Raw genomic sequence first — 23049 nt, 5'->3', positions numbered from 1 at the left:
GTCAAGTGGGGTTTGTTGTGGACAAAGTGGTGCTGGGATGGGTTTTCACTGAGTACTTCGGTTTCCTCTGCCAATCTTCTTACCACCAAATTCTCCATCATTGTAATCACCTGGGGCAGGCTACAATAGGCCAATCAGTGGCTGCCATGCCGAGTGGACCCAGTTGGACTCCTCCCCCCCACTAAGTGAAAAAAAAAAAGATCACCTTTTAACACACCTTGCAGAAACAAAGTTTGGAAACAGCTATACAAAATCTAGCTCCTCAGATTGAAGTTTGGCGCTTTCAGATTTTCTAGAATGCCCTGTTTTTTTTATTAAGGGAAAGGGAAAGTTGTTCATTTTGTCATATGATGTTATCATTGTTATGTTTGTGCACCTGTATCTTTGTATATTTTCATGAAGCAACTCAGTTCAGAATGACATATTTATTTAAAATTTATCTAGGTGTATTGAGTCGTATGATCTGTCAGAGGGGTAGAGAAGTTCATTAAAATTCAGGTGCTAACTGAAATATTTTGAGCTCTTAACAGAGGCCATACATCATAAACTAACAAAGTAGACGGATATATGCACATAATCCTGACGCACAAATTATGTTAACATTAAGTAAATATTAATGTGTATACCCAGATGGCAGGAAGAGTTTGTCTATTGCATGTATGTATGAAGCTTCCACAAATTAAACCAATACATCTTGTCAGTCAATTGTGTTTTATTTATAAGGGCTGTACTGACAGATCCAGAGGTCCGTTTTCGATTCCCAGCGCTACCAGATTCTTTCTGAGAAGTAGTGGGTCTGTTTCGGAGTCCACTCAGCCTCATGATGATAATTGAGGAACTATTTCAAGTAAACAGCAGCTCCGGTCTAGAAAACCGAAATTAATGGCCATGGAGATTCGTTGCGCTGATCACGTGACACCCTCTATCTCCTAAAGTTGGCACAAACTTCGCCAACAAGCGGCCATCGCTTGGTCAGTATAGTTCACTTGTGGACTAAAGCCACGGTGTTTGTTTTGTTGCTGTAGTGACAGATAGTATGTGATTTTTCTTAATGCATTAAGCCGCTTTGGTATGAAAAATAGGTTCTTTATATGTAGACACTGGGTATGTTAAAAGTGCAGATACACTGCAATTGCTGAAACTGTAACAGTTTAAGAGTGTTGAGATATTGAATAGTAGTCATACATCTGCCAGCTTGAAATTGGAGTACTTGTGGAAATGTGCTAATGTAGACTTTGAGAGGTAGTTTTCTTTCTCCAGGTTTCTGAGGTATATCACAGTATTGAAGTATAACCATAAAGCCCCAGGAAGAGTCTGTGGACACAATATATTTATTTTAATTAATCTGCTATCAGATTGGGCATGTATGAAGCAAATATGTTGCGATATGCTGGGTATCACATAATGTGTATGGAAACTCTTGTGCTCTAAAAATTGATTTACCTGATCCTTCTCCTTATGGATGCCCTTCTTCATGTGTGTTATGCTGTAATTGTTAGCCTTGGCTAGCCAGTATTTCCATCCTAAAGCAAATTTATTGTCTCTTCTTAAGGAGTCTGTAAGATAATTAGAATCTTCAAAGTGCTGAGTTGCATTTCAGTTAATGCTGAGTTAGGTAGGGTTTGTTATAGTTTAGAGCCCCTAACTAATATTGTTAAATTAATTTCCTTATTATTAGTGTTCTGTCTTGCTTCATCCTGGTTTTTCAGTGGGTACAGGGATCTGTAATTCTCTTTCTATAGTAATTTGAGCACACTAGAGGCCCAGTCACAGAGGTCTGCTGTCCTTTGTCTGTGTGTTTGACTCGGACAAGATTGTTATAATAAATGTAGCATGTCATCCTTTATGGTGGGGGAATGTGCTGATCTGGTATGTATGTCCCATCCAGTCATTAATGAGCTGGTCATGGTGACAGTATCAGTACTGTTGCTCTCGAGGGGACAGGTACTGGTAGTAGTTACGCATGTGGTGTAGAGGGATGTTGACCTCTCCAAGCTACAGGTGTTCAGTTCAAGGAAACTTTCTTCCAACAGGATGACAGCCTTGACTGCACACAGCAAATGTAATTTTGGATGTCCTCAATGAGCATTTTGGCGATTGTACTATCTTGAAATGCTTCCCTCGACATTTTAGCTGTAGATGGTCTTGGCACCATATTCTCCCAGTTTCGTCCCATACAGTTAGTCTTTATGGGGTATCCGAAAGACAGTTTGTACAAAAATAACCTCAAATTGTTTGATAAACTGTGAGAATCAGAATCTTTGGTAGTTTCCACTTTTCATTGTTAACTCTCAGTGGTGGTGGATGTTCATGCTTTGTACATTGAACATGTCTTTCATTGACATATTATTTATTCTTCCAAGTGTATTCTGATAATTAACACCGGAATCATTCCTATGAGTTATGTACATACGGCCGCTATTCGGAAGGTAACTTCCGTTTATTTGAGGCAACTAATGTAGGAGCGGGGGAGAGCTTGCACATGTGAGATAGTGTCATGGCTCATTGCCTTGTAAACCATCACATAACTAGTCGCCTAGTGTTTGTTATTTCCTCTACAGTGTGAGTTATGATGTTTCCTGCAATTGGTAATCCTGCCAGCTGCAAAATTTGTGCTGTTATCCACTTTCTTCACACTAAAAAATGAGTGCTTCAGAAAACCATCCTGAATTATGTATGGTTTACGGCCAAAATATTGTAACATGTTTAGTTGTCACGCTATTGTTGTTTCCTATGCAACGGTCTATTCTAGTGTTTCCATAGAAGCGTCTCCTCTGGATTCCAGACACGTTAAAATATAATTAATGAAGGAAATGTGAGACAGTGGTGTAGAATGTTCAAAGATGGGCAAACAAATGACAAATGTTTACAATGAAGAGTGAAGTGTTGGTCATCTATAGTGAGTGAGTGATCTTGTCTAAAATGTTGACCAAAGAATTTGTGAAAGATGGTGTTTCACAGTTTCAGAACTTTTGTGTAGATTTCCACAAATTTCACGCATTATTCCATGTGAGACCATCAGAGTTGGGCTAGGCTGCACAACATGGGTTCTGAAAATGCTCACGGGATCGCACAAAATGTAGAGAATGGCTTTGGGTGCGAATATTTTAGAGCAATACCACAAAGATGGTAGTGAATTTGTCAGTCATGTCATACAAGTAATGATGAAACGTGGTATTTATTTGTGAATGTTGAAATCAAAGAGCAGTGGATGCACATACATTCACCAGACAAGCTGAAAAAATCTAAATAAACCGGCCACCACAGTAATGTCAGAAGTGTGTTGCTAAGAAATAAAAACCTGCATAGGGCCATTCAGAACAAAAGGCATGGGATGCTGACATCTGTGTAATGCTCTTTTGTGACAGTGTTTATTGACATCATCTGCTTGCACTTGGGCACGGCTGGATCGTTTCAGCTGAAAGTTGTTTGACCATCCTCCTTACAGCCCCGATCTCGCCACAAGTGACTACCATCTATTTACCTACCTGAGGAACTGGTTGGGATCAGCACTCAACAGTAATAAGTAGTTGGTGGAATCAGTCAAAATGTGGCTGAGCTCACAGGTGGCAGACTTCTTTGACACAGGCATATAAGAACTTATTCCCTGATATGATAAATGCCTCAGTTCCAGCAGTGACTATATTGAGAAGTAGCTTAAGTATGTACATATTTTCTTGTATACAGTAAGGTTTTTTTTCTTGTTAACAGCTCACTAGAGGTTAGTCTGTGAATAACCCTCATGTCATAAAAGGCACGCAGCTGAAACTTAAGCTGAATCATCTTTTTTGATTGTCATTGTGTATCCATTTTATTCAACATTCCTCTCTCAAGGGTAACTCTATGTGGACAGCATCATTCTGAATTATAAGTGTGGATTTTAATATAACATGAACTGTTGATCAAATGCTCTGCATTTGTCACATAATGGAGGAGATATGAGTAAAATGGGATGGTGTGTTAGATGTACATAACCTGTGGTTCAGTTTGGAATTAGTGTCATTTAACTTGGTACACCTATGAAAGTATGCACTTACTTACTTATGGAGCTGAGCCATTCTTGAGGAGAAGCCAAATCTGCAGCTACTAAAGAATTTCCCAGCATTTTATGGAACCTGAAGGTTCATTACCATGTTCACAAGAGCCCCCCTCTGGTCCCTATCCCAAGCCTGATCAATCCGATCCATTCCATTCCATCCCATCCTATCTCTCTAATATCCATTTTAATATTGTCCATCCACCTGTGCCTTGGTCTTCTCAGTGGTCTCTTTCCTTCTGGCTTTCCTACCAATATCCTATATGCATTCCTTTGCTCCCCCATTTGTGCTACATGCCCTGCTTTGATCATTCTAATTATACTTGACAAAGAGTACAAGTTATGAAGTACGCTCATTAAGGTGGATTTAAATGAAGCCTATAATGAAGTGTGTATAGATAAACGTTTGTGTTATGCATTTTTTACTCCAAACGATATAATACAAGGATATGTTTTATCACCATCATCACTAGGAAAATCTAGGAAAAGCTGCAGTTCCATGAAAAAGGGGAAATTTCTTGGCTACATAAGGGAATACTTGCTCCTCAAGGACAGTTGTCCCTGGGCATATATAAGTTGATTGGTTAGTGTTGTAATGATTAATAGTAGGTTGTAGCAGAGCATGGGGAGTGGCCCTGGTATGTGCTGAATTAAAGTTAAATATAAGAGCCCGTACATAATTGAGGAGCTATTTCAAGGAAATAGTAGCTCTGGTCTAGAAACCCGAAATTAATGGCTGTGGGGATTTGTTGCACTGACCACGTCACACCCTCTATCTGCTAAATTTGGCACTAACTTCGCAAACAAGCGGTGGTTGCTTGGTCGGTATAGTTCGCTTGCGGACTGAAACCATGTAATTTGTTTTTTGTGTTTTGTATGAGACCCTCTACAGTAACTGTAGTGTGAACCGTGATTTCCATAAGTAATATGCCAATTTCACAGCACCATGACATAATTAGCTCTCCTGCCATCTCCTGAGCTAATATCAAATTGAATAATTATATAATTGGCCACATAAGACAGTATTAATGGTGTATGATAGTCTGGATTGTTTTGAAGTTTTATTTGTTTCATTCCCATCTCTGGCTTCTGTTGTGTGCATCTTTTCATATAAAATTAATGTATTTTAATTATATATCATGAGTTGTGCTTTATCTTTGAGGAGACTACTGTGCATATTTCTGTTCATGAATACAGAGATTTATAAACACACTGAGGTGGGCATGGGAGGAGTTTTGACCTTGCATAATTCTTTGAGCTTTACTAATACCTGGTAATTAGTACTAATGATGATGTTAATTTGATATCCACATAGGATGGTCAGTGTATATTGTATTGTGGAAGTTTGTCATTCCTGAAGTTATATACAAGGCAGTGATATATAATATATTAGTATTGTTGTTCTTTTAAAGTTGTCCTTGTTCTTATTTAGTTAAGCACTTTGTCATGAGGGCATGGGGAAGTTGAGGTATGGTTCCACCATTCTTGACTTCTGCACTGGATGGAAGTGAGTGGTGAGCTTCACACCCCTGCTGCTTTACCCCCAAGGGACAGATTCCCTGGTACCCATTGGATAGGAGGCTGGGTTGGCCCCAGAATCAGTCTAGTCTGAATGTTGTGGAGACATTTTATTTAATGATGCCGTCAGTTACTCAGATTATGTAACTTTGAACAGTATGATGACTGTGAATAATGAATTTTAAGGGATATGGAAGGGAGTGGTTATGCCGAATTTAAGGTACTAGCCTGGTAGTTCTGTGGAGAGGTCGAGCAAAGTCAAGGTTTGAACATCCTGAAATGATATGTGATAATAAATCTTAAAATAATATGCAATTTTTGTTCAGGAATTTGTTTGTAGAATATCAAATAAGAACATGGCAGCCATATGACAATTTTATTTAGCTGTTTGTTTGATGACAGTATCGAATGAACCAGTGGAGCTAGGCATGCAAAATTTGGTTTGTAGATACACAGATCCCTACATTCTATATATGAAATATGGCTTGTACGTCAGTGATTATGACAGTGCTGCACTTTGAGGCTGTATTTGAGAGTTAGTGTGTTCAGAAGCTATATTTAGGTAAGAAATTTTTTTGCAGTATTAACAATAACAGATCTGCGATTCTTAAAGTTTATGCTGTGTGAAAGTAAATAACAGTAACAGATCTGTAGTACTTGCAATTTTTGCAATATGAAAGTAGTCGTTATGAGTTCTCTTTTGGAACTTTCTCTATGCACTGAAATTGTAATGATGCTGTGAACAGTTATGTTAACATTGTACCGATAGACCACTGCACATGTTTTTTGCAGTATTACGAATTCTGGTTTTAGTTAAATATGCCAGCCATAATATGTTGTCATTTTCATGAATAATGCTTATTTAGAAGGGCATCCAGAAGCCTGTATTTTCTCAGTATTGAATGCTCTAATTGGACTGACCATGTTGAACCCCTAGGATACACAGTATTTTGTAACTACCCTTGTGCTTACATCTTTTCATTGCATATGCTTGGTCGTCGACTTATGACTGGCCGCACTTATGACCACAAAAAAAAAAAAAAAATAAAAACAAAAGATGATTAAAATGTAAAAGTTTTTAAAAATAAATTATAAAGATGATAAAAAGATTAGAAAGGTTAAAAAAATACTGTTAATAAATATATGGCCAACATACGACCAGATCGACTTACAACCTGTCAGTCAGAACGGAAGTTGGTTGTAAGTTGACGACCAAGTGTATATGTTTATCTTATTCCATGAGACCGCCTCTGTGGTCTGATGGTCAGAGTTCCTGGTTACAGATCCAGAGGTCTGGGTTCGATTCCCGGTGCTACCAGATTTTCTGAGAAATAGTGGGTCTGTAATGGGGTCCACTCAGCCTCGTGAGGATAATTGAGGAGCTATTTCAAGGAAATAGCAGCTCCAGTCTAGAAAACCGAGATTAACGACCATGGGGATTCATTGTGCTGACCACACGACACCCTAACTAACTTCGTCAAGTGGTGGTTGCTCAGTCGGTTGGTATAGTTTGCTTGTGAACTAAAACCGAGCAATTTTTTTTTTTAATTCCAGGATGACTGCCATGGCATTATGTTAGGCTGTACTTACATGGAATTGTATTTCATATAATGCCATATGAACTAAAATTTATTTCTTAAGGTATTTATTTTCACTGTGTCATCTGTCCAATGTACAGGGAATCCTGGGAGTTCCAGTACATATTCTGATCAACAACAGCGAACTTTTTCTCCCAGCTATTCTCAGCAGCAGCAGCAACAACAACCAACACCACATTACGCACCTCACTCCCCTTCAAGTCCCGTTACGTCTGCAGGTAGCTATCACTACAACAGCCGTCTCTCATCCCCTTCTGGCAGCCCAGTGTCAGCTCCTCAACATCATGGAATGAATTACAGCAATCCACAGCAGCAAGCCCTTTACAGCTCAGCCCTCTCACCCGGCCACTATGGCTCCCCTAACCACGGTAAGTTTCTCATTAAAATACTAGCAAACCCTTTTATTGTAGGCCCACGGTTGCAGAAACTGATTTGTTGCCATGGTGTTTTGTTTGTTTGTCGGCAACATTGGTGATAAAATGGATAACTGACATTAAACTTTTACTGAAACTGGAAAAAAGTAGCACATTTACAACATGATGAAAGTTTATGGAGAAAGAAAAAATAACATATGTTGTGCTTAAACCATCTTTGAGGGTGCATTGTCATCAGTGATGTAGGACATTACATAATTATAAAGTTGTTAGATTGTATTTTAGATATGTGGTGGGAACCAAAATTGCTGTGCTGTAGGAGATTTTGTTGAACACAGGACTCTTCTTCTGTAAGGTTGCCTACCCATATTATGTCATACTTTCAGAGATAATGTAGACAGACAGTAACCCAAGTTTTTACATGAGTACAGTCATTTCAAGACAGGATAGAAGATGTTACAGGTGGTGAAAAACCTGGATCCCCGTCAGCCTCAGGAACTAATGCACATATGAAAAAGTGACTAAAATGAATTTTGAATCAGTTGAAGACGTGTAGAACAATGTAACATCTGTACTCAGAGGTACAGATGAGTCTTCCAGGTTGTAATGCTGTGTACTTGGGAACTTCCATCTTCAGGATTGAAAAAAAAGCACCCAGAAACAGGCAGCAAGCTGAGTTTTTCCAGGCCATATGGCATTACATCCCAGAAAACTTGTAGTCACTGCTTTGAGAACGTCAGATCCAAAATACTGAAATGGCTTTCTCGAAGATTATTTCCAGCACTGTTTGCAGGCATTAAAATTGAAAGGGAAAGTACTTTGAAGGTAATAAACTTACTAAAGACTAGAGGCTTTTTCTCCCATTTGTTCTCCTTTAAATACAGAATAACCCCTGTTCTTTATTGTAGGACCATGTTGACCCAACTTCTGAGTGAGAATCAGTGCCCTACTGTGTCCTACAAGGCCATGAGAGTGCTTTCAGGCAGCAGCTTTGAAACAAAATGAAACAGTAGAATTTATGAAGAAATAAAATATATTCAGTTGTCTTTAAAACAATATCCAGCTCAATCTGATACTTATTTGTATTTTTTTTTTCCTTTTTAATTCAAAACATCATGATGATATCCTTCTAGCGCCACATTTATTAAGGAAGAGCTGAGGGCTGAATAAAATAAATTCTGGAGGCTTCAAGCAGCTGTTGTACAACAGGTTGACATACCCTAATGATGCAGCTGCAGCATAGACATCAATAGATCACTATGGTCAACGTGCAAGGGCTAAGAAGGCCCTCCCCTTATACATTCATTCATTGGGTGCAGAGTAATCATGCATTGAAAAATGACAGTAATGGCTGTAACCCCTAGCCTGCTCTTTTCATCAGGTATACTTTTGGGCTGATTTTCTGCATGTGTTTACTGTAGTGAAAACAGCTCGTCTTTCAGTAACCTTTTCAGCATTCTGGTTATCTCTTTACATTTCTTATGAAGTGAGACATTGTGTATATTGCTGAATGGGTGACCACCTGCTCAGTTCTTACAGAAGAATTGTATTACTCTCATTGCCGTTGTTTCCTTCTCTGGCCAACTTATGAAGAGAGTATGGCCACATTACATAGTACAGTCAGTTTCGTGGATTGGTCGCATAATGGCACTGTTACGCACTACAGCAGATATGTGGAGCCACAAAAATGGTGCTGTGTCTGTTCTCTCCTCCCAGCAAGAAGCAGTTGCATGCATGCGGTGTATTCAGAATGAAAGTTTCTGTTACAAAGAGTAGTAGTCTGCGAGGGTGGAAATCAAGAATGTTGCAGTTTGAGCAATGGGAAGGCGTCAAGTTCTGCCAAGAATTAGGCAAATCTGGTAGTGAAACGTTTCAGATGATCAAGCAGGCATATGGCAAAGAAGCCTTGGGCCATAATGCTGTGTTGTCACACAAACATTTTGCAAGGGGAGAGAGAGTTTGGAAGATGATGAGCATACCGGTCAGCCAAGAACAGTCATAACTGAACTCAAGATCCAAGAAGTTGCAACATTGGTGCCACAAAATTCTGTCTGATGACCTGAAAATATTACATGTTACCCAGCTCAGTGTTCCACACATCCTGACGCAAATGTGACAGTCGCATGAGCATTTGTGGTGACCTGATCAATAGTGCTATACCAGTGTTGGCAGACTTGCATAGTGGCCAGCAGCAACTATTTTGAAGGAGGATGTGGGTATGTGAGTATCTTGCAGTATGGTGTGACAAAACTACAGTCCACGAAATTGTTGATTGTAGTAGTGTATTTCTTATTAGAATATGTCTTTAAGCTTATGTAGAATGTTTGCAGTTTTAATATGAAATACACATACATTTTCCAGCTCCGGCCCATATGGTCAGCGTGCTTGTGAAATTTCAGAGCTATATGCAGTAAGGGCCCTGCATGACTAGATATTAATTAGATTATAATCCTGTGTCCAAGTATTCTTTAACAAAATTATGAACATTGTCCTTAAAAGTGTTCATGTACTTTGATCATTCGTGAAGCACTTAATTTATAAATATTGAGATGCTCTGAACATTGATCTGTATTAATAACTTAATTAGATATCATGTTCTGTATATGTAGGCCAGCATAGTGGTTACTCTCCCAGCAGCAGCAACAGCAGTGGTGGTGGTGGCGGCAGTGGCAACAGTCAGCAGTGGCAAATCCAGCAGTCAGCAGGAGATTTCTCTCAGCATCATTCAAGTCCCTCACCCCAACACTCTTCTGTACTAACGGGATCACCTTCTGCTTCATCAGCCACAACCCAATCTCCTTCTCCTGCACATACCCCTACACCTACAGGTACTCTGCATTCTCCTCCATCTTCCATTGCAATGTCGGGCCAGTATCCTGCCCACCACCACGGACGTCATCCACCAATGGGAACCCCACCGCAAACCAGTCAGGGACATAATTTGCCTTCTTGGGTTCATCATGGTGCTGGGCCAGGTTAGGGCAGACACAGTTTACCATATGCTGAAATGTTTTATTTATTTTACGATACCATACCTGCTAGATGAATGCAAATGTATTATGAGTGATTGATTCTTAGCTTATTTAATGATGTTTCTACTTGCATAGGTTAGGGAGTGTTAAATTAGACGCGGAAGTATTCAAGAATGATAAGCAGGGAGAGATATGGAATGAGGCGGATGGAGAATAACTTCAAACAACTGAAATGTAAATTGTGAGATCCTGCTCATAAGACATACGAGGCATAAAAAAAATCAGAAGACTGAATTCTAATGGCTTAATACTATGAATGCTATGTGGATTTGGTTTTTCAGATAATATATTTTTTACCATTTGTAACACAGTTCTTCGGTTTCGATGTAATTGTATTTAATCAGCGAAATTACATATTTGTAGGGATGAGTATGCATTCAGGAACTGCAATGAGTGGACCCCCTCCTCAGGGTCCAGGTTACTACCCTCCCCCACACCCGGGCCGTGGAATACAGGGACCTCCACAACATGCCCATATGGCAAGTTGTGTTCCTGTGTCTGGGGATCGGCGGTCACCATTGCTTTCCCCTACTCCAGGATCGTGGAACAACTTGGGGTCAGTGGCCTCTGCAGCTGCCAAAGCTTCAGGCACCCATGATGGAAGTGGAAGAGGTCCACCTCCACCATCTACCCATCCACAGAAAAATAATGGTGGTAGTACTGGTGGTGGCAGTGGTAATCCCTTGTTCAGCCTTCAGATGCTGGTGAACCAAGACATTAACCGCAATGCTGCAGCTTCATCTGCATCAGTGGCCCAAGCAAATTCATATAGGGCATCTACACCTTCAGCCACACACCAGCAGGAAACAGTTGACCTATCTTCGGCAGGAAGTGGTGTAGAAGTCTACTCAAGGATGCTGCCACAGCAGTCAGGGCCCATTCCTTTGACTTGCGCTGATAAACAGACTACTCAGGTTCCAGAACATGCGTCCTTGCGGAATGGAAGCATCATCACATGCACCTCTGCAGCGTCATCTGTTGTGAGCAACACTAATGTAACTTCTCCTCCAACGCCTCTGAATGGGGAAGTGAGTTCAGACAGTGGTATTGGTAGTAGTGCAACCCCTACACCCAGTTCCCAAGCTGAAATGCCCATTTCATCTACAGCAACTCCTAGCACAGACATTAATAAATCAAAAACTCTTGCACCAGTGGTTGAAAGCAAGGCATGCACGAAGGAGACAGTGAGTGTTATAGCACAGACCCCACCTCGAGAGAAGCCAAAGGTCTCCCCACCCATTCCTGCCACAAGTCCTCATCACAGCAATGAAGGCAAACCAGAAAGTCCTGCAGAAGAATGTGAATCAGGAGATGTTAAGGATGACAGTAGAGACACTGATAAGGCTTTAGCTACTCAGGAGCCAGAGAGATCAGTAAAACCTGCATCCGAGGAGCACTTCGAGAGATGTAATCCTGTGATCATGTCCAGCACAACTGATATGGTCCCAGCGCCTAGGGAACCTACATCAAATGTAGTGTCCTCAAGTAATGATAGCTCTTTGTCCAAGCCTACTGATGATGGATTGTCTGTACCATCTCCCTCACCAGGATCGAAAGATTCGACATCACCGGTCCGTTCACCAAAGAGCGGAAACATGAAACGAATGAAGAAAGTTGATTCAATCTTGGAGAATTTAGTGGAGAGTGGGACAAAGAAATTTGGAGGAGGAAATACTACTACTGTAGTTGCCGAGCAACCATCACAGACTCCAAGCACCACTACTGTTGTAGTAGCCCCTGCATCTGTGATTGTCTCCCCAGCAGCCACTAGTGAAGACAGCAGCAGTGGTCTTGGTCAGGATGTTCGTACACCTTCACCAGGATCTCAACAAAAGCAGCAGCCTACTAATCGACACAAGTCACCTGTTCCAATGCATGAAGAGGATGCTGTGTCACCTACCTCTGGAGGGGCTGATGACTCTGAGAATGGCAAGCCCAGGCGAAAGAGAAAGCTTGACAAACCTGTCCGTGTGTCCAAGGTCTCTGGTGAAGGTGAAGTTGAGAAGGAAGCTGGAGTTGATGGAGATGTAGGAAAAGATGAGAGCCAGAAGTTAGAAGAAGGACCTCCTACTGATGAGAGTAATGAAACTAAAGAATTGGCAGCTGTTGAATGTGCTACTTCCTCAAAAAGTGTAGAGCAAGAAACATGCACCAAGCCAATTGAAGCTGTGACAGTGGATGTAGTTAGCAGCCAGGATTTGGTAGAGAAACAGGAGCCTTCTCGAAGACGCCGATCTAGCGAGAGCTCTGCTGCATCTCCATCACCTGTATGGCCTGCAGCTGCCCAGAGGACTCGCAGGAAGTCCGCCAGTGATCAGCAGGAAGATAATGGATCCAGCAATGCAGGAGATCTCCTCTCTGTATTGGTCTCAAATCAGCATGATAAGAATGTGATTGGAGACTCAAAACCAGAAGTGAAAAATGCCTTTATTGAGGTAGAGACAGAATTGGAGAAAATGTTTGCAGGAATTGTTGAACCAGAAGAATGTGTAGATCCACTGAAGCTAGACACTGCATCTCCAGTACCGATGGACGTGTCCCCGTCAAGTAAGACTTTGGATAGTTTGACCAACAATGATTCTGCATCTGCAGAGCCAAAACCTGCTTCAAGTATGAAGTCACGAGGAAGACCAAAGGGCTCTAGGAACGGAACCAGGAGATCATCTGAGAGCATATTTGGAACAGCTTCAACAGATAGCACACCAGAGAAAAAGAAAAAGAAGCAAAGCAAGAGGTCAGCAGATGATCCTCTCAGTTCCACCTTATTGCAGAAGAAGACAAAGAAGACAAAATTATTTCAGGGAGAGAGTGGTAATGATAGTTCTGTATGTCGGAAAAGGGGCCTAATTAAAGGTGAATCTGCATGTCGTGATGGCCCCTTGCAGCCCATGTCTGTGTATGACAGTAGCAGTAACACCAGCAGTAGTCGTTCCAGGGGACCTTTGGTACATATTGAGGGCCCTAAAGATAACCCATATCATGTATCTGTCGTCAACGCACCATTTCGGGGTGAAGATGAGGATGGTGGTGAGAGGGGAGGAATCAAGAAGCAGCCTGCTACTGCCAGCAGACGGAAGATTCCAAGTTATCACAATGATTTGGATTATAGAGGTGGGTGAAATGTTTAATNATTATTTCAGGGAGAGAGTGGTAATGATAGTTCTGTATGTCGGAAAAGGGGCCTAATTAAAGGTGAATCTGCATGTCGTGATGGCCCCTTGCAGCCCATGTCTGTGTATGACAGTAGCAGTAACACCAGCAGTAGTCGTTCCAGGGGACCTTTGGTACATATTGAGGGCCCTAAAGATAACCCATATCATGTATCTGTCGTCAACGCACCATTTCGGGGTGAAGATGAGGATGGTGGTGAGAGGGGAGGAATCAAGAAGCAGCCTGCTACTGCCAGCAGACGGAAGATTCCAAGTTATCACAATGATTTGGATTATAGAGGTGGGTGAAATGTTTCATTCATGTTCTATATCCAAGTTTAATTGTGAAACAGATTTTACTGTTATGTACTCACAAAAGAAAGGACCATTATGAATTTGCTTAGGTGTAGTATATACTATGTTTTCTCATTTTTCTTTGTTGTTCTATACTATGTTGAAGAGGTTGTTCCATACTGTTTTCCTATTTCACATTTTGATGAGCTGCTGATGTCACACAGATGTATTGAAGTTTTATATTTAGGCCTAAGCTCTACCATTTTATTTTGTTGCTGTAATTATGGTTTTTAAAAATTTTGCACTTGACACCAACTGAAACATTATAGATGACTAATCTTAAACTTGTGCATGCATAATTGTATTCTGTGACATCATTGTCCCACCTAGGCCAGAGGAAACTTGTGTGACAAGGAGAGGAGGCTACTGAATGGAACAGTGGGCAAATATTGGGCGTGATACATTGTTTATTAATTTTCGAATGTGAGCTGTCAGACGGCAAAGATGGGTTAACTTAGTCATAACTAACTTTGGAAGTAAAACTGCAAGTATTTTTATTTTTTGGTGCTACAGCCCCAATTTGGACCTTGGCCTACCTCCAATGAAACTCTCCTTTTCACCTGGGTTTACTACATCTTAGACATTCGGTAGGACTCCTTGCGTGGGTGATCAGCTCGTCACAAGGCCTCTGCCCATACACAAACACAGAAAAGCGTATGCGCATGCATACACACAAACAAACAAACAAAAACACTGAGAACATCCATGCCCTGAGTAAGATTCAAACCCACGATCCCGTCTTCCGAATGAGTGAAGACAGTGCATGCCTGAGACCTCTTGGGTACCGTGACTGGCAAGCCGCAAATATAGCTGATGCATAATGTTATGGGAGAACGTGGTGGCTGCTTTGGAATTGTTCGTTGTGACAAGTGTGCCAGGAGAGAACCCAAGTTTTATGCAGTGGTTTTTTATGCATAAGCATTAAGTAATTGATGGTTACTTTGGGGGGGGGCTATAATGAAGTTCTGTGTATAAACCATACTCATTCTATTTCAGTTTCACTGTATTTATTTATTTTCAGGCAAGGTTACAGGCAGTGGGGGCAATGCTTCAGGTATGTTCAGCAGTACACTCTCTGCACGCTATGATGCGCACACCACAGACTTAACATGGATCTGTGTTTTCTGCAAGAAGGGTCCACATTGTAGTGTGGGAGGAGGGGGTACAAGTGGAGACTTGTTTGGCCCATACCTCTTGACTCCACCAGATAAGTTGGACATGAATGGTGAGGGATCAGCTGATGAACGAGACATCACAGAGGAACAGAAACGTAGTGGTGGGCGGAATAAACGTAGCCTGCGTGAAGCGCACATGGTGGAACAGTTCTGCCAGAAGATGTCAAGAAAGGTAAATAATGGATGATGTAACATCCCAGTATTTTATGGTATCAGAATGTTTATTACTGCATTTTCAAGAGCCTTCTACTGGTTCATATTTTGAGCTAGATGAATCCAGTATACACACTCCCATTTTATTGCTTTGTTATCCATTTTAATGTTATTCTACATTTTCTGGATGGTATCGTTTCTTCAGGTTTTCATACCAGTATGTGCTACCTGCTACATGCTACATCTGTCTTTCTCATATCAGTACATGGTTAGTGCACAGACATTAAATCTAGTATGGCATTTTCTAAATATACAAATGTAACATTAAATATCTTATTCCTGATAACCAAGTATTGAAGTTGAGGGGACCCTGCATACATTCAGGCTATATCTAGCGTAGAAATGTTACTCTAAAAAGGACCAATATTTACAGTGATAAATATTGTAAAATTAGTGTTTCTAACAGCTGTTAATATTGTAGAAGGACACTGGCTGGAAGATTACTTGAGATTCTGCTTATATTTTAGTTCTGTGATGTTATAGGTTCTTATTAATATGCTGCAGGTACAACGGTCTCACACCATAGAGAGTTCATCAGTAGCTGGAATGGTGCCTGTGTCCTCCAGTAGTGGTGATGGAAAGGAGGGTGATTGTTATGAAGTGTGGGTGCATGAGGACTGTGCAGTATGGGCTGCAGGTGTTCACGTTGTTGGCTCTCGAATTGTAGGCCTCCAAGAGGCTGTTTGGAATGCAGTCCATACGGTCAGTATCAGAGTAAAAGTACCATATCTACTCATTATCATGTACACGTTGATTCTTTAGAGTAAATTTCAACAAACAGAAGTAGCAAAGAAACTGAGGCAGAAATTATAGTAAATGTTTTTTGGAGAATCGGTTACATTTATTATCTGTGTAACAACAGTAATGAAATTAGTACAAATACAGTACTCTACAAATGTTTAAAATATTTTTTTTTTTTTTGAGTAAAAAGAAGGGTCCATTAAATGGCTTCAAAATGTTCAATATCAATAATTAAAAGTTTCTGACACTGTATTTTAGTCTTGAGAAAAATCATGGTTCAGAATTTACTGAATTTAAAAATAAAGAAACAGTACTGCCTCTTGCATTACTTTTAGATTTTCAAGCAGTCTTCAGTTATCTCAACCTCTCACTCATCTTGCATGTCCATAATAATACAGGTGTGTCAGAATGGATGGATGGATTTCACAGGGCAATAAAATTGGTAAGGCTTCATCAAATCCAAATTTTATTGTTACCATCAGATTCGCCAATACATGCAGTTTATTTGTGGAATACAGTATCATCCATATGACGTCCTTGGCTTCAGATACAGACGTTGCGGCATTTCCTGAAGTTACTCTTCACTCTTGCGGTCATATCTGGTGGAATCGCTGCGATTTCTTCTCGAATCGCTGTCTTCAGCTTGTCCAGTGTATGTGGTTGATGTTTATAAACTTTTGCCTTCAAATGTCCCCAAAGGAAGAAATTGTAGGGCTCAAGATCGGGCGAACACGCGGACCAAGGAATGTCACTGCGATGCGAGATGACGTTAGGTTGAACCTGTGGCACAAAATGAAGCCACCCACCTCAAAATTGTGTTCTGAGTAGGTATGCTATCGCAACGTCCGAGCCGAAATGAGTGCTGAAGGCTCGTTGAGTGCCGATCACAGACTCTCTATTTTTCAAAAACGTCTCTACAACAAATGCACGCTGTGCACCCGACCACTCCATGTTACCGACTGAAACTGCATTCTCCCGCTGGCCCAACAGTCGGCCCCCCCCTACTCTTGAAATCCAAGCATCCTCTCTGATGCACCCTGTACATCTACTATGTATGACTATGCTGTAAGATGAACTGCTCTTATATTAATGTAAATATGGTGTTTTATTTGCCGTGCTGACTTCTTATTTTCAGGTGTGTAACAAATGTGGTGAGGGGGGAGCAAATGTAAGCTGTGTCCGGCGGGGTTGTGAATGGCGCCTACACTATGGATGTGCAAGGGAACAGGGCTGGGAACTGGATGAAGAGGCATATATTACACGCTGTGTACAGCATAAGGTAAGTTATTGAAGGGTTGAAGTTGTATTGTTCTCTTCTGTATAACTGGAAAGGTGTTTCATCACACTTTAATAATAAATATCAAGTAATTATCCTGTGCTTACTGGAATCAAAGATGTACATGAATATATCATCTTTTTGGGAGAGGAGATTAAGAATATCCCAGGAAGTGAAGTATAGTGGCAGACATGCAATATAAAGTGTTTTCTTGGCAGAATTCAAACTGATATTGTGAATATTTACTGAAACTGGACAACATGTGTTTTTACATTTGTAGGATATGTACTGGAGAGAATGACAAAGCTTTGAACTTGAAGATTGATATTTTAATGAAAGGGAATTAACTTGCGTTGCTGTAGACACCGTGAATGGTAATGTGAAAGTTAGGAAAGTCTGTTTTTTTTTCTTATACAGTGAAACTTCTATCTTATGAATACCTCTTAGCAAATAAAGATGTTGTGCGGCTTATTGTATGATTTCTATACAACGTACTGCCTGGTGAGACACTGTGCTTTCTAGGTTGTGATTTTACTTCTTTCATTCATCACAATCCATGGATATGTTTCCTCTGAATTTCACTGTGTGGAGGTTTAACTGTATTACATTTGATATAATCTGACATTATTGTCTTCCACCTTGAAGAACAAAAGCTGTGAGCATATGTGCTTTTCTTTTTAACAGAAATTTTGTTACAGAATAAACTGTCAAGGTTTGTCATATGAACAACTCTTCCCAGTCAGTTTTTTTATACTTCTGTGTATATATAAAAATTGTCTTGCAGGTTAGAGTGAATGAATTTTCTGGCGATTTATGTTTTATTTTAAAATAAAAAAAAATAATTTATAGTTTGCTTGAAGTTTGAGTAATTTTTGAAGGTTTGGTATTCCTCATACAAAGTATGCTGCAGAGTACAGCTTGCCAGCTGGGACATCTTACTGTCACTGTGGTGTTCTTGTTTCTCTACTCTCAGTTTGTGGATACATGCCTGGCATACGCTAAATTGTATCCTTCCTCCAGGATTTGTTGCAGGAATATTCCTCAAAATGTCAGGCATTAAACTGATTGTTGATGTCTCACAGCCCTCTGGGCCTTCAAGGCCTTTTACAGTGATAGCTTTACCCTTTTTTAACCTTTATTAATTTGAATCAGCATGTTCCCATTTTAAGGTCTACCTCCTATTGGATATAATTAGCTGGGTATCTGCTAAATTCCAGCCAACTCATTCTGTTGTTTGGGTGATCCTTTCAGTACTCTTTTTGTAAGAATGTATTTAGGGTGACTGTAATAAGGAATGGAAAAATAACTTCAACACTACTTCATAGATTGGCAAGTGCATTGAATTGTGATAATCATCACGTTAGATGTATCAACAGCTTCCAGTTTTGTTAGGTAGTCTGTTCTGCATACAAGTATATAATGTTCCCACTCTTACCATACCACTCGCATGTTCAGTGGTCAAAACACCTACTTCTCCTTTGTCTTCAAATTGTACATACATAATTTTGTTTGTACTTTCCCTTTTTTATAAATGTGTCCCTTTATTATGCTGATTTTCTGGTTCACATTCTGTGTAATAATTGTCTGTGTACAAAATAATGCCTGTCCCGAAGGGATCCTGATGCTGAAAATCTCGTCCAAAATCCTTGTATGTTAGTTTGTCTCTCATACATTTAAAAATGTACCCTGACCTGCAGACCTGTCTCTTTTTTGCAGTCTTGTACTGCATGAATGAAAGCCTCCCCTTGAAAGCATTGAGACCGCCATGAGTATTTCATTTATCAAAAGACTGGAACTGATGGCTGATATAATATTTCCTGATGTCTTTTAATGGGTTTGATTTTGTGAATTTGGTCACCTGGCACTAGTGTGACATTACAGTTGGAACAGAGAAGTAGGCATTTGCTTTATACTTGTGAAGATCTGAGGTTCTCACCGGTGGTTATGATGAATTCCATCTTCAGCAGTGCAACACTGTGTAATCCATTGAAAGTCAACCGACATTTCAGAGGAACATGTTCTATCTTAAGGGTTGAAGAATAAGACAGGCAAGAAACCAGCATGAAACAGGCAGCAAGCAAAGCCTTCCTGTGTGCTTCTTCCTGGTTTCTTGCTTATCTTACTCTTCAACCCTGAAGATGGAGTTACACCTTCAGAGGTGTTCCTCCAAAACGCAAAACGTCAGTTGATTTTCAATGGACTGCACGTTGTTATATCCCAGAAAGTGAAACTTTGCTTTGTACCTGTTTCAAGGTGTTTGTTCAGAGGCTGTAGATGTGTGGATAAATGGATCCTAGTCATCGTTATAATTGCCTGAAAGAAATTAATATAAATATAAAAATAGTGTTGTATATCATGTCTGCGTATTCATAGATAGTGTGGAGAATGTGATACAATTCTTTAAACCGCTAATACGTTCAGAATTGTATCCTCGTTAATTTATGTTTTCTGTGTCTCAAGGCAGAAGAACAGGTGCTTCTGAGCTTCAGTGTATAGGAAGAAAACAGTTGTTTGTGATTGTATACATGCTGATGATTGTGTGTTTGTGGATGGTGCTGAATATTGAGAATTTCTCATCCTGCAGGTCTCAGAAGTACTGTATCTTTGTTGTCCAGCATGACAGGCCTGCTTTTTTTTTTATCCCCAAGATACACAGTATGTACTTAATGTTGTCAGGAGGTTAGTTAAGAATTCGGAATCAGTCAGAAGTCTCCACCTTCTTTCTCATTGCAATGTGTGGGTTGCATTTGATTCCGTTCTGTTTCTTTCTTAGTAGGTTATGGCCATATTTGTCATTCAGGTACACACGGATTGAATAGTAATTCTTGGCAGAATGTTTTTGGTGACTGTCGGTTTGAATTTGTAACATCTGTAAGCAGTTTTATTCTCCTTAATAGTACAGTTTTCACTTAGAGTAAGAAAGGAGATAAATGGTTTAATGCATTTTATTATTTATCATACAATGCCACCTACATTTCTTTTTAGTTAGATATAGCAATTTAGGCATATCATTAAATACATTTGCTTGGTTTGCGTTCATGGTAGCCTTTATGTCTGAGACATATTTGGTACATGCACTGACACACCCAAAGAGAGAGAATGTGTTGGTAGATGGGTGTGTGTGTGCATATAAGTATGTCCTCCCATCATCTAAAGCATTTCTCTTGCAGCAGGCGTATTTTCTAAAAAAAAGTTAACCACTGTAGGTTGCTGTTACTGAAAATCTTCAAGTTTTTCTCTGACTGTGTTTTGAAAAATCAATTTGTTTTTAATGATATCCATTACAGTCCCATTCTAAACAAAGATATATGAATCCCATCACCTGTTATTCATGAGTCATGGGTTATATTGGATATACTAAACATGTTAGCTGAAGGAGTACTATGTTTGACTTAAGATGTACTCCGCTTCAGTCTTGTCTAGGACAACACATATACTGGTTTTTGTTCTTAATGGTTTTTCTATATCTTTAAATAAGTCACCTTAGTCCACCAGTTCAGCATACATAATCACTTTATCATCTTGTTCAGCGTGAAATAACTGTGCAATTGTTTCATACTAAACGGCTTGCAGACCTTCAGTGTTAAACATCACAGACATCTTTACTGAGGGTTTGCCTGTTGCAGGGTTAAGAAGCAAATGTGACAGACTTGATCCCCCTCTGAAATGTTTTAGTTTGTGTTATGCAAATGGTGCCAAATAATTGGTGTTAATAAGCCCATTGCTATAAATAGTGCAGGTACTTCTTGTACAGTTGGTGCATTTGTCTGCATCTGTTAATACTTGTAGTAGACTTATAATTTCCCAAGGTTCGTGCTTAAGTAAGCTGCATCCAGAAAGCAGGAGAAAGGCCTTGAGAAGAGTTCAGTTAGAGTTTGTAATGTTATTCCCAACTTTAAATAGTTAAATGCATTCTAAGAAAATTAGGCTAAATAAATATGTTCAGAATTGTACAGAGGAAGGAAAATGTTCCTTAATGTCAGTAATTATATTCTCTTCACCCACAGAGCTTTCATTGCAGTTCTGCCTTTGCTAGAACAATGGCAGATAAGCCAGGCTTGCATTAAATTCAGGGTAATCCAAGTCTAAGAAGAAATAGTCAGTCACTGCGCTAAATTCAGATTTGATACTTCACTTATTAAGAAGCAAGGAAGGGAGACCGATATGTGTGGAGCAGTGTGATTGTGTACTACAGATGGTTGCTACCGTAACTGCATAGGGAGAAGTCACATCATTTGAGTTACGACTTTGTCTTTTCAGTGTCACAACTTGTTGGTGACAGTATACAGTACCACACTTTAAAGGGCAAGAATTTATAGCAACATTTTACTTGACATATTGGCATTTTAAACTTAATTATTTAATATTGAAAGTAATAAACATAGGAACATATCAGCACCTGCATTTTGCGATAGAATTTCAATAATTGATACTTGCAAGTGTGTCAAAATAGATTGCCCAAATCTTTACCAGTATTAATCTGTTTCAAATACTTACTCTGCCACTTCCCTATGCCTTATATGGTCCTTAATAATGTGTGGTGGATCCCTGAAATCCTGTGCTTTGTCAATAAATTGAGCTATCACGACATCTTTTTCTTACAAGGGAAATAAGGATAAATAAGACAAAGTATGATAAAAGTAACCATAATAAATTGAACATATTTGAGTTTGTTCAATTTAAATTTGATATTGCCAAAGAAGGTTTTTTTACAGGAGATGAAAGACTGAAATTGTAATTGAACAGCAAAGAAAACTGAAGTCGTAGTTCAAAGTACTAGAATTTAAAATGGATTAGAAAATTACTGGAAATATAACAGATGCAAAGAGATTAACAGCATTTAGCAGTAAAATGTGTTAATATTCACACAATACTGAAACTGGTGAAAGCATAAATATCTTCATATCTGTATAAACACAGAAAATGGAGAGTGCATGAAGTTTATCCTTCCTATGGACACAAAATACACCCACACGAATTTATTCTTCCATTTCTGTGATTCAGAGAATATAAATCCCTACAGCATGTGCTTAATTTATATTTATGTTCAGTGGATTACGAGCAGGGAAGTAGATATAACTGGGAACACCTGTCTGTAGAAACTGTGAGTAGTGTCAGGCATTTCTTCTTACACATGAAAAATGGGGGGAGGGGACATATCATTATAATTACTTCTAGTATCTCTAGTATCTCTGGCCACTAACAAAGGAATCCTGTTGTCACAACTTAACTAGAACCATAAGTTTGTGTGTGTATTCCTTTTCTGAATATTCACTGTTAAGTACTGTCGAATGAATGTCACCATGTACATACAAATTATAGTATATTTTTCATTACCAAGTTCTTTATGTGTAATATTTTTAAAATAAATATGTCTTTTATTCAAATAAATATGGTGATTAAGTCAACCCGGTGCCAATAAATTAGTAGGTATATATAGGTTTAATGTATAACAACTTACAGGTGATATCTGATCAGTAACATGAATTATTCTTCTGAATTGCATTTTACCCAAGTTTGGACATTGAATTTAGTGTTTTTAGTCATTGCAGTTTCACTGTTTGATGTTTTATAATAATTTTC

At 39.5% G+C, this 23049-nt stretch overlaps 1 protein-coding gene across 5 annotated transcripts in view; it reads left to right on the top strand.

The window, feature by feature from the left end:
* The window catches only part of LOC111873115 (mucin-12), a 44491-nt gene that overhangs the window by 19189 nt on the left and 2253 nt on the right, over positions 1-23049 (top strand). For 3 of the 5 annotated variants that reach the window (XM_023867540.2, XM_023867542.2, XM_033754974.1), the window contains exons 3-9: positions 7233-7520; positions 10136-10501; positions 10922-13369; positions 13709-14008; positions 15083-15408; positions 15954-16151; positions 17326-17469. In XM_023867540.2, the coding sequence (XP_023723308.1) occupies positions 7233-7520; positions 10136-10501; positions 10922-13369; positions 13709-14008; positions 15083-15408; positions 15954-16151; positions 17326-17469 (4070 nt within the window). Of the gene's footprint in view, positions 1-7232; positions 7521-10135; positions 10502-10921; positions 13670-13708; positions 14009-15082; positions 15409-15953; positions 16152-17325; positions 17470-19926; positions 22307-23049 lie in introns of those variants that run through there. The other 2 variants (XM_033754976.1, XM_033754975.1) reach the window with 2 other exon arrangements.

Source organism: Cryptotermes secundus, unplaced genomic scaffold (assembly GCF_002891405.2).
Source record: "Cryptotermes secundus unplaced genomic scaffold, Csec_1.0 scaffold246, whole genome shotgun sequence".
NCBI lineage: Eukaryota > Metazoa > Arthropoda > Insecta > Blattodea > Kalotermitidae > Cryptotermes > Cryptotermes secundus.
This window is presented reverse-complemented; position numbering and strand designations above follow the sequence as displayed.